General features: G+C 24.4%; 3 protein-coding genes across 6 annotated transcripts; 2 read left to right on the forward strand and 1 right to left on the reverse strand.

The window, feature by feature from the left end:
* Window positions 1-658: 658 nt before the first annotated feature.
* LOC122532253 (regulator of telomere elongation helicase 1 homolog) lies at window positions 659-5184 on the reverse strand. Its single transcript, XM_043660866.1, has 14 exons — window positions 5104-5184; window positions 4664-5005; window positions 4149-4572; window positions 3807-4062; window positions 3437-3700; window positions 3056-3366; window positions 2769-2975; window positions 2523-2685; window positions 2185-2442; window positions 1878-2117; window positions 1322-1813; window positions 1070-1214; window positions 917-992; window positions 659-746 (listed from the first exon to the last, which is right to left on the reverse strand). The coding sequence occupies exons 2-14, from the start codon at window positions 4794-4796 to the stop codon at window positions 659-661; spliced, it is 3057 nt and encodes a 1018-aa protein (XP_043516801.1). The 5' UTR covers window positions 4797-5005; window positions 5104-5184.
* A 46-nt stretch (window positions 5185-5230) lies between these two features.
* On the forward strand, window positions 5231-7645 carry LOC122532160 (glucosamine-6-phosphate isomerase). 4 transcript variants are annotated; one of them, XM_043660698.1, is made up of 6 exons: window positions 5231-5360; window positions 5953-6099; window positions 6202-6486; window positions 6558-6916; window positions 7046-7127; window positions 7352-7645. In XM_043660698.1, exons 2-5 carry the CDS (start codon window positions 5976-5978, stop codon window positions 7121-7123), a joined length of 846 nt encoding a protein of 281 aa, XP_043516633.1. In that variant the 5' UTR covers window positions 5231-5360; window positions 5953-5975; the 3' UTR covers window positions 7124-7127; window positions 7352-7645. The 4 variants fall into 4 exon arrangements, with proteins under 4 accessions (XP_043516633.1, XP_043516648.1, XP_043516643.1 ...); XM_043660713.1 differs by having other exon boundaries at window positions 5304-5385; XM_043660708.1 differs by having other exon boundaries at window positions 5313-5389.
* A 746-nt stretch (window positions 7646-8391) lies between these two features.
* On the forward strand, window positions 8392-11619 carry LOC122532153. Its single transcript, XM_043660686.1, has 2 exons — window positions 8392-9021; window positions 10743-11619. Exons 1-2 carry the CDS (start codon window positions 8538-8540, stop codon window positions 11492-11494), a joined length of 1236 nt encoding a protein of 411 aa, XP_043516621.1. The 5' UTR covers window positions 8392-8537; the 3' UTR covers window positions 11495-11619.
* Window positions 11620-13120: the final 1501 nt, after the last annotated feature.

Consider the following 13120-nt stretch of genomic DNA (forward strand, 5'->3'; position numbering starts at 1 on the left):
AACTGAATGCAATATATATATATTACATGTAAGTTAAGTGTAACTTAATTTTTGTAGCTATCATGATTAGCTACAATTTATTTTTTGTATTTGGTGCTTTAATATATTTTCCGTATATTATTTTAAGTATTGTATTCAAAATTAATATGTAACATATATTTGTATATACATACGAAAATTAAATCAATTTGTAATTAAATTTTATTCTATATTTTGAAATAACTGAAATTATTTATAGTTTGTTTTATTACATTAAATGTACTCTAAAAATATAATATATTATGATAAACTCTAATATACATATGCATTCTATTTTTTTTTTTACTTAACATAACTTTCATATTTGTATTAGAAAATTTATTTATTGTATATTACACAAATGATTTAAATATTAAGTATTGAAATAACAAAGATTGAAATATAAATTCGTTATAATTACAATTATATGTATTTATTCATATTGTCCTATTACATACAGAAATTTTTCTAAAAAAAAAAACTTATAAAATAATATCGAATAAATTCATATTTCAAAAATTACATTGTTTTAGATTCAAAAACATATCTTGTTAAATCAATTTGTAGAATTTTGGAATACATTTTACAAAAGGCATCAATTCAAACAATGCTCAAAGATAGTGATACAATATCAAAGTCGTTACATTAATATAGAAGAACCAAGATGATCTCTGATTAAGGTGATCCAGGCTAAATATGATTGCGAATTTATAGGACTGTCATGAAATCTTAAAGACATGGTTTCAAAGAATATATATGAATTTATATTAATTTAAAAATAGGACAAAATTATAAAATATATGTAATTTGTTAGTATTTACTTACAGCAAGTTTTTTATAATAATTCTTTATATTAAAATATAATTAATTTTTGAATTTTTTCTATATTTAGTGTTACTTTTGTGTATTTGTAATAAAAGTAACATGATCTTCAAATATAGAAATATGTTGTTTTTTTATAAAATGTTTAAATCCTAAAAATTGTATATTAGATAAATAAAAGTTTTTATTATAAAATTATTCTATATGTATAATAATATATATAAAATACCTATAAATAAATGAAACAATCCCTTATTTAGAGAAAATAGATTTTGAAGTATGTTTAATAGTTCCTCCAAATTGCCTATTTTTGTATAATTTTGTATCATTTTTGCAAATATTTTGTAATCAGTTTCTGATAAAGAACGTTTTACCTAATTAAAAAAAGTTAGTATAATATAAATTTCTTACCAATTAAAATTTATTTGTATGTATATTTAGGATCAATTACAATTATTTGTAATTTGTAATTATTAATTACCTCTTTCAAATATGCTTTGCCTAAAGCTTTTTTATCAACATCATTGCTAGTTTCTTCAAATATTTGTTGAAAATTTGTTTCTCTATTCACACAAGAAGAAGTTGAAGGAACAGATAAATGTTCGTTAACTTCTATTGGTAACATTTTTATTTTTCTTTTTTTTGTGACTGGTTCACTGATATTTTTTGTTAATTCATAAATAGTATAATCATTTTTTAATTTACAGTCATTGAAATTAATTACAGGCTTCGATTCTGTCTTCAAAAGTTCAAATAAGTTCTTTTTTTGTGTTTCAACCAATTGTTTATCTTTCTCATCTTCCTTCGTGTAAGAATCAATATTGAAGGTATCTTCAGTTGGAGGATTTTCAATTTTTTGTTTTGAAATAACTTTTACTGTGCGAGACACTTTTGTATCAAATGATGCTGATGTTGCTGGTAATGAAATATGACTATTTGCTGATTGTACATTAGTTAAGTTCGGTTGTGGAAACTGAAAATAATTATACAAAAATAGAAATATTTAAAAGCTTTTTTTTTTATAAAATTGAACTTACAGTGTATTCCGCATATCTAAAAAAATCTTTTAATTCTTTTACAATAATACCAAAAGAAGTGAAACTTTTTATGTGAGGTCTGAGCCAAGTGGATAAATGTTTTTTAAAATTTGGATTATCAAATCGACAGTCACAAAGAATTATAGCTCCATAATCATTTTTATGACGTATTATACGGCCAATGGCTTGATTAACAGCACGTGATGCTTCCAGTTGATACCACTGTTGACCAGACAAAGCCTAAAAAAGAATGAAATACATAAAATTAAAATAATTGATGAATATTTGATATCTCAATTTTAATTACCTCTTTATCTCGCTTTTTTATCTCTTCTAAATATCGCTGTTTTAATATAACTCTCGGATCTTTTAAAGGTGGAAATGGAAGTCCTGTAATTAATACAGCTCTTCCATTTGCATTAGCAAAATCAAGTCCTTCGCTCACTTTACCTCTACAAACTGCCATGAAAATAGCTCCTTTACAAGAGGGATCTTTAATTTTTTGATAATATTCATTCATTACATTTATAAAATCATTTTTGTATTGTGGTTCCACATATATAGGCTGATAAATATAAATTAATAGTATTATTATTTTTATTAGTATCTATAACTGTTTGAATATAATTATTAAGGGGTAATTACTTTACGATCTGCAATTTTAGTCCACAAACCTGCATTTTGCCATTCTTCTTTACATTTTTTCATTATTGGATACGAAGGAAAAAAAACTAACAGACCATGAGGAATAAGACAACTAAAATTAAATACTGTTCGTCCAAGAGATGCTATATATTTTGGATCATTCCTAGAATACAAATTATGCCTCTTAAATGTGATATTATGGCAATAATTACATACTATATAAGATATATTTAATAAAATTAATACCTCGTATTAAAAGAAGAATTTAATAAATAACCATCAGGTCCTTGATTAAGAACACTGACACAAATTTGATCTCCTTTTACAATATGCGGATTTTCTAGTTGAATTTCAATTGGTATTCCAAGTTCAGATATGAAAGGTTTCAAAGGAGATAGTGTACCACTTGTTAATATTACTGAATGTATGCCCTGGTCCATTAATTGTTGCATACTTGTAATTAATTTTGTAATTAACACATAAATACACCAATAGAATCTGTTCAAAATTAAACATAATAAAAAAAGATTTACCTAAATCCAGGACTAAAACACCAATAACTAATAACTTTGCTTTTATTTTTTGAAGGCACTTTTTTCTTTTCCCAAACTTCATTTTGTTTTGTTTTTTTCTGTTCCTCTAGTTGAATATATACTTTATAACATTCTTTGATCTTTTCCCTGTAGCGTACGCTATTACTATTGCTAAATACAGTTTTTAATAGATCACTGAATTTTTGAAGTGCATTACCTTTTCTTGCAAATGGAGAAGTACTTGTAGTTGTTAAGTAAAAAGCAATTTTCTCTAACTTCTCTATTACAAGTTGTTCTTTGCCATGGGTTAACTGTTGAGTACATTTACTATTTTTATTTGCTTTACATCACGATATAGATTAGAAAATATTAATTGTGTACTTGTGCCTTTCCCAATAATTCAAAGATGTATCCACCAGGCAGTGTATCTCCCTCATCATGTTTTAGAATTTCTATTGCATCAATAGCTTTCTCTAGTTCCAGAAACATAGTTTTTAAAATGCACAAGTCCTCTGCAGTAAAATCTTTTTGAGTATTTGTTGAACTTTCCATTGAAAAATCATTTTGTTGTTCAATATCGCTAGCCATATCTTCCATTACAGCTGTTATTTCATCAATGCACATTGCAATATCTGTACTACATATCTACAGAAATATAATAGTATAATTTATCTTTATATTTTACAAAATTTAATTTCTTTTAGATTTGTTTTCTATTTGCCATTAAATACAGATTGATTTTATTAAATACCTGTAATGAAGCTGCCTCTTCACAGGTTTTCTCAATATTATGTGCTTCATCTAAGAGAATAACATTATTTTGTATATCTATACCTTGTGTTCTTCGTGATTTTGAATCTAGTAAGTAATTATATGGCATAAAAACAATATCAGCGTTTTGCTTAAGTTCTTTGGATAAGAAATATGGACAACATTTAAACTTTTGTCCAGCTTTTACTAAATCTTCTATGTCAAGTATTTCCTGTTTAAAAAAATGATCATCTTTCCTAAATTATATATTTTGTCATTAATATTTTTTATTAATGCACATGACTCATTATGGCTATCAAACATTGGCACTATGATTCTTTACCTGTTTTCAACATTGTTGTAATAGAAACATGTTCTAGATTTTACTTTAGAATGACACATGTATATCTTATTTGAGCTATTGGTTTCCTTGGAAATTTCTGGATGAATACAAAGCTGATCTCTAGATCCTAAAACAGTTGCACTTAAATGTTTGTACGAAGTCCTTTTTAATTCTTGCATTGCTTGCGAAAGCTGTGAATGAGTTCTAGATGCATAGATAATTTTCGGTGCTGTCCAATTAAAATTATTGACAGACACAGAATTTCCTGCACCTTCCTTAAGTTCGTTATTTAATTGTTTAAAAAAATGTCCCCCAAAATCAGGTTTTTCAATTGCACCAATTAATGATTGTGCTTGTAATTGAGCTTTCTTTGTCAATAACCAAGCTAAAGATGAACACAAAAGGCTGAGTGTCTTTCCAGTGCCTGTAACATTTTCATGAAGACTTTTAATATTTTAACTTAATTGCATGCATAATTGTAATAACAACAAAACAAAAAGAGGATGAAATAGTACCAGTTGGAGATTCCAAAACACCATTTTTATTATTCTGAAGACATTCTATCACTTTTGTCATATATTCTTCTTGTATTGGATATGGTTTAAAAGGAAAACTTACAATAACATTATTAATTGTCACGTCTGGCATTGTATCGTTATAAATTTTTCGAGACACGTGAAATTTTTACAGTATAAAAAACATAAGTAAAACATTAACATTCATACAACTATCAAGATCACATTCGCGCCAAATTCTGAACTACAGCGCTTCCCAAATGATCCTTTATTTATGTTCTGTATGTATACAAATTTATGTATATTTGTTTCGACGCGTACATATATAATTAATTTTTCTTTCTAAAATAATAAAAAATAGTAGTAAATACATTTTTTAAATTTCGTAAAAGTTGCAATTAAATAGTAAGAATAGAGATTTTTTTATTTTTGACAAGCACTTTTTATTGTGAATGAGGTCGCTTGTTAGGAACTTATCAGCCAACTTGTTTGTTCCTTGTTAAAAGAAATTTATTTTTAAGTATCAATAATTTTATTTATAGGCGAAACATTAAATCTTTTGCAAAGTAGCAAAGGTTCAAGATTAGCTCAGTCATATATCAGCTGATTTCGTAGCTGGGTGACGGCTATAAAAGCAGTTCTTAATTTTCCTCCTTTATCAGTATATATTTTTATTATGCTTCGTTTCTTGCAGTAGGTACGCATCATTGCATCCTGCATTTGTTAGTATGTTAAAATTTATAATAATTAATGTATTGAAATTTATTAATTCAAACGATTTATGTTTCGGAAGACTAACAACCATTGGTTATTGACCTTTAAAATAATCTATGGAAGATCATTTAACATTCTTGCGTTTAAACATGCACACAATATACAGCATAATACATTTCCGAACAAGTTCCTAATGAGAAAACAGTATATTTGATAAATATATTGTTTCTTCGAGATTTTAAAGATAAAAATTAATTGAAAAAAATACGAAGTAAGAATAAAATTGATATTGAATCTATATTGATGAAATAAAATATTTTATACAAAGATAAATGTAATTTAAAACTTGAATGAAGTTCTGATTTCAGTATTCTTTGTCCAGATAAAAACACCTCCGTCATAAAGATATCTCTGTATTTATATTTGTACAAATATTATCGAGAACTGTAAAACTATATTGTATATAAAATTTATATGCTTAATTGAAATATTATATTTTCGAAAGATTTTGTAAATTATTTAAATTTTTGTACTTGTACTTGTTGAATGCATTTTACAATTTTGTGATTTTTCAGCTCAGTTACAATATAATTTTAAAATGCGTTTAGTGATCTGTGATACAGCAGATTATGTGGCAGAATGGTCTGCTAAATATGTTCTAAAAAGAATTAATGATTTCCAACCAAATCAAGATAAATATTTTGTTCTTGGTCTTCCAACAGGTATGTATTTTTCATATATTATAAATAGGAAAAAAGTGTTGAAAATTTATTAATGAATACAATGATTAAAATAAATTTGTAATGACCAATAATCATTTTTAGGTGGTACACCTTTAGGAATGTATAAAAAGCTTATAGAATATTATAAGACAGGAAAAATTTCCTTCAAGTATGTAAAAACCTTTAATATGGATGAATATGTTGACTTGCCCAGGGATCATCCAGAATCTTATCATTATTATATGTATAATAATTTTTTTAAACATATAGATATAGATCCAGAAAATGTGCACATTCTTGATGGTAATGCACCTGATCTTGTAAAGGAATGTGATGATTTTGAAAATAAAATTAGAGAAGCTGGTGGTATTGAATTGTTTATCGGTGGTATGGAATTTTATTAGTAAATAATTCATATAAAAAATTAATTAGATATAAAACAAAATGTTATATTGTAGGTATTGGTCCAGATGGTCACATAGCTTTCAATGAACCAGGTTCTTCTTTAGCATCACGTACAAGAGTAAAAACATTGGCTCAAGATACGTTAGAAGCTAATGCAAGATTTTTTGGAAATGATATTTCCAAAGTTCCAAATCAAGCATTGACTGTTGGTGTTGGTACAGTGATGGATGCCAAAGAAGTGATGATTCTTATTACAGGATCTCATAAAGCATTTGCTCTTTATAAAGCAATAGAAGAAGGGATCAATCACATGTGGACTGTATCAGCTTTTCAGCAACATCCTCGTACAATAATTATTTGTGATGAGGATGCTACTCTAGAATTACGCGTGAAGACAGTAAAATATTTCAAGGTATAAAAATTTTATAAATTTTCTAAAATTTTTGAAAATTACGTTTAAAGATTTTAGTAAAATTCTAAAAATATTTGTAATTTAATTGAAATTTAATTCATAAGTTTTAAATTTATATAATATATACAGGCTCTTAGTGCTACACATCAAAAATTAATTGAAGAAGATGGAGATGCAATCCTTCGTCGTTCAATACAAAACAATTAAAATAGTAGTTATTTTTTTCAACATTCTATACAACAAATTATATACTGTAAATTTAGGATTATACACTTTTTATTTTGTTGCTCACAAATTTAAATAACTTGAATTAATTAATAATATTTCATCATGAAATGTTACTTAAAATGTTATATTTTCATTATAAAATTATTTATATGAGAAATAGATATAAATCGTGTTTTAATAAAGTCTAAAATATATTATTTTTTATAGAATTTGTCCAATCCAAAGTAAAGTTGACTATAGGAAAATATTGATTTAAAATAATATAAAATATTATTGTTATACATATATAAAAATGCAAACAGCCTTATATAAAAAGGATTTGAATGCATGTGACGAATTTTTTAAATTGCATAATGTATGTATGTACATTATATGAACCAATTGATAAAAATTTTATAAAATATAAATATATATACTTGTTTTAATAAAACAGAAATTATAATATTGTTATTGTTCCACTGTTATATCTTTTCAGAAATAAACTTATTCTTTTTATCACAAGATTTTTCTAGTTTTGTTCATTTATTACATTAATGTCTTTCTTATTTTTGTTCTATTTTATTAAATTTATTATAAATTATATGTACGTGTTATTAAAAAATTTCTTAATATGCACATAGAGAATTCTTAGGAAATAATTAATATAATAAGAAGTTATTAATACAAGAATAATAAGAAGAAAATAAAGAAAATAGAGAATTTATTTCACAATTATATATAAGAAATAATAATTTCACAATGGTTTTTCATTTAGTCTGTTATATATAATTAAAATTTAAATAATTGAATTCAAATTTCAAAAATTAAATATATATTTACATATTAACTTATAAGTGTAATTTTCATTCTTGAATATGTTGAATCGTTTAGGGTTTTTTTTATTCTGTAAAACAAACTATGGCTTAATTAAAAGAATATTTTTAACTCACAAATATGTTTAAGTATCAAAGGATAAAAATAAATTATACATAATTTATAAGCTGTCATATAAATTAAAAAATTTTGTGGAGAAAATACAGGCATATATATATATCTAAAGGATTGATTAACCTTTTTGAAATCGAGAATAAACTAATGGCAACAAGTGGAAAAGATCACGCGCGATCTTTATCATGATGAATGTAGATAAAAAATATAAAAGATAACTCAAGGCAATACATCAGTTGACTGTTGAGATTGTACTATCTTGTGAGGGAAGATTGTTGATATGTGTGCGTAATAATACGCACATTGAGATAATTGATAAGAAAGTTAATCTTGCGATTTTGTCAGTAGTCGATCTTATAAATTCAATCAATACTTAAAACCTTTACAAATTGTTCCGCGGAGTTTCTCTTTCCGGTTGTGACTGATTGGATCGAAAATTTATTACATAATCTTTTTTTCTATAATAATGGACAACGAAATATTTGAAATAAAAAAAATTGTACTTCGTGATATCGAGCCGGTTCTACGTCAGAGGATTGGGAATCATATGATCATTGAAAATTTCAGCAGTAAATCACTATTACCTCCTGGAGAAAATTATGGAAGTACGATTTTCAGTGTTGAAGTTGAATTGAAGAATAAAAATACTGAAAAGAAAGAGAATCTTCATCTTGTTGCAAAGATGTGTCCACCAACAGAATATCAAAAACAAATTTTCAATAGTTCTCGTACATTTATAAAAGAAATCTTTATGTACGATACTATTTTACCAGCTTATAATAAGTTGGAATTGGAGTGTGGATTAAAAAAGAACGAGATATTTGAAATTTTGCCACAATTTTACGGGTCCAGGCTGTCTTTAAAACCAGATGGAGATTTTGACGATGATGCTGTCATTTTTATGGAAAATTTGAAAGTTGAAGGTTACTATAACGGTGATAGAGCTTTAGGTATGTACACATATTTTGAAATGAAAAAAAATTAATCTTTTTAATTTGTTGACTATTTGTTACTAAATTTTAATTGTTATTACCATCTAGTGGAAAATGTTAAAAGTATTACAAAGTATTTTCAATTGTATAAAAACAGATACGTCATTAAACAAAATAGTTATGTTAAATCAATTTTTGTAATATATTAATTTAATAAGTCAGTAATTCTTAGTAATAATAATAGTAATTTTTAACTTAGTAATTTAGTAATTTAATAAGTCAGTATATTAATTTAATAAGTCAGTAATTCTTAGTAATAATAATAGTAATTTTTAACTTAGTAATTTAGTAATTTAATAAATAAAGTATCGAATAATTTAAGAAACCACGCGTACATCCGTATAATGACAAAAATTTGGACTAATAATAATAATAATAATGTAGGATTAATAATAAAAGACGATTTTTTTGGTATTACATAATATTATCGTTCTATAAAATTGTGTATTGTTTTAAAATGTAGCTATCTTTTTTTTTATCGTATTGTAATACGTATTTTACGCTTATACTTTTGTTAAAATGTACTTTCAACATTTAAATTCAAACAACATTAAGTTTAATGATCGTGTTATTTATACATTAAGAAAACAGATGAAATATATATTTTAAAATAAAATAATAATGAATCTTCGTTTAAAGTTTACTAAAAATGAACAACATAATCATTACAACATGAAATATTAGCAGTTCGATATTATAATATCATGCAAATCAATATTTGGTGTTTTTGAAAATTGGTTAAGATTATTTATAGATAGGTTCAGTTATTTATAGAATGGTTTGAAACAGTTTTCGTCTTATGAAGAATTAGAAATATTGGCATATTTACTTATAGAAATTAGTTTTAATATAAACGTAAAAATAATATTGACATGAAATAAAATTTAGACACATTACATTTTTACATTAGATACGTTAAATTTAATAGAATCTTAAAAATATAATAGACAATTTAATTTAAAATTTAATAGATACGTTAAAATCTTAAAAATATAATAGATAATAAAATAGATAATAAATTTAAAAATTTAATAGATATGTTAGAATCTTAAAAATGTATATACACTTTAATTAAAACTATAATTAAAAACAATTTGTTATACATTACCTTTATATATTTACGATTTATAAATTTATATATTATTAATTGCGAATAATATTGTTCGATTATGTTCCTACGATTATAAGTATGTATATATATATATATAATTATCGCTGAGATTTTTTTTACTTTGACATTTTCGCTGAATCATGTATAATATGTTCTTGACGATTCTTAATTCTCTTATTACGCGATGAAAATTAAAAATTTATGAATGAAAATGACACATAAAATTGATTAGAATTTTAATAATCTTTCAATTATTCAAATCAATCAAATCAATCAAAACAATCTTTTTTATTTCGATTTTCTTATACAGACTCGATTTATAATAAATAATACATTAACAAATAAATATATAACAATGTAATAAATGATGAATATATTATATAATAAATTTATGATAAATAAATATAATAATAATATAAAGATAACAATAATAATATAAAAGATGTGCAACGATTAAATAAATTTTTTTAAAACATTTACTGAATTTTAAAAATTTTAATACGTATTTCGGAAGATATTTGTATTTGTAAAATTTTATTTAACTACAATATTTGATAATTTTATGTAGGTTACGATTTAGAGCACGCAGAGGAAGCAGTCAAGGCTTTAGCGAGATTTCATGCTTTAGGAATGGCTATGAAACAAAAAAGACCTGGTATCTTCGAGGTGTTCAAGATGTACGCGAAATTTTTACCGAATTCGGAAATTAATATGGATAATATATTTGTAACGATATTCGATCAGATAAAAAAAGACCCAGAATTAAATCCTTATTACGAAAGATGTGAAAAAATTCTATCAGAATTGAAATCGGATATTTGGTCAGACTCTTTTCGAGAACCATGGACGACAATCATTCATTCTGATTTCTGGGTGAATAATATAATGTTTCATCGCAGCGAAAAAGGAAAAATTAATGGCATAAAATTCGTTGATTTCCAAATGTATCTTTATGGAAGTCCTATGCGTGATTTGATATTTTTTCTTTACTCTAGCGTTAAGAATGACACGACAGAAGAACAAGTCGAGGATCTGATGGATTTGTATTACGAAACTTTGGTAAATACGTTAAATAAAATGAAATGCAATACGGATAAGTTTACCAAAGAAGGATTTAAAGCAAAAATGGACGAGGATGGAGAACGCGAGTTCCTCCATGTAGCTTTCATGATAAAGATGCTCACGTTAGACACGAAAGAAATTAATGATTTTGATGTAGACAAAATACATTCAGTAGCAGTGGAACATACTGGAAATCAATTATTCCAAGAACGACTACGAAGATTAGTACTTTGTTTTGTTAAACGAAATTGGATATAAAAAAATGATCACGACGAAGGTGAAGTTTTTTCTACAAAATGCCTTCGTATATAATTGTAGCACTGAATTTTGGAATGATTGTATCCGATTATTCGATGTCATAATAAACATATCACATAGATGTAGATATATCGTTTTTAATGATTAATTAATTTTATTATCTGTAATCTACGAGAAAAATATAATCAGTTCAATTAAGTAAGGTTTACTAAAATAAATCAATCGATTTTTACAATAATATCAGGTTAACAAAAAAAAAAAAAAAAACAGGAAGAATTTGATTTGGAAGAAACAGATCAAAAATTAATAAATCAATGATAAAGAATGAACTCATTAACAATCATTTGATTTTTAAATAGATACACAAGTATCAAATTTCTTTGATAAATTATTTTTAAGAGATATAAATGTATCTTTTTATATATAAATGTAAATAAAGATGTATTTATATATAAAGATGTAAATAAATAATTTCTTAATATGTCAAACAAATATTTAAAAATTGCACATTAATAGTACACAGGAGATATTTTTCATTATCACAAGACAAAATGAAATAAGTTAATAAAATTTTTTGAAATAAAATGCGTGTATTTTACTCATTGTCAGTTTACATGGAGATTAGTTTTGTATACATAAATGAACATTTATCTCACACAACGGAACTTATAATTAATTCTGATATATAACGATTTTTAAGATAAACTAAAAATTATTTGAATTTTGTTCGCATTACATAATTATTTTCAATTATACTAAAAATCAAAAGGATCAAAAGAAAGAAATATGTATCTATAAATGAATTTAATTTACAATTTCTTTGCACGTTGAATAATTCAATTTTATTTAAGTGAACTTTGATGCAGTGAATTATCTTATCAAGCAGTGTTTTAATTATCTAAATCTTGTTTCATATCAATTATCATCTTGATAAGAATTGGCATAGAATTTCAGTTTATTTTTTCAGTTTATTTTTTTTAACGTTATTTCATAATAACGTTATGAAAAGAATGACTAGTAATTTATTTTTGGATAACAACGTTATCCAAAAGAATAACTAATACTTATATAAAATTAACATTTAATATTCACATTAATTTCAATATATTAAAAAGATTATGAATTATACAATGTTCCTTTTATAAAAGTTTTATTTTCGAATAAATTTTATATTTATTAAAATATAAATACTATACAAAATAGAGATTAATACAATATAATAGGCATGAATAATAGAGGTGAAGAAAAAAAATTACTAATGTAACCTTGTAAATTATCTAATAATAAAATATCGCGAATTGTTATAAATATAAGTACATATCTTTATTGCTTTCATAGAACAATAATTATGACGAAACAATGAAAACGCAGAATTATTTATCAGTCACAAAATTTAGAAAATCGAGATAAAACGAATAATCAAATTTAATGTATAAATTATTGGTAAAGTTCATACTATTCTGTGAACAGAAATAATGTTAATTTTGTTACATCATATAATATGAAATTATAACTATGTATCTTTTTTTTATCATAAGAAATATAACCAATTATATTTATCTATCTAATATCGATTGGAACTTCCTTAGACTTCGTATGCGGTTTATGCATGGAGCTCTGTCGCAT

The sequence above is a fragment of the Frieseomelitta varia genome, unplaced genomic scaffold (assembly GCF_011392965.1).
Source record: "Frieseomelitta varia isolate USP_RPSP 00005682 unplaced genomic scaffold, Fvar_1.2 scaffold_14, whole genome shotgun sequence".
Lineage (NCBI taxonomy): Eukaryota > Metazoa > Arthropoda > Insecta > Hymenoptera > Apidae > Frieseomelitta > Frieseomelitta varia.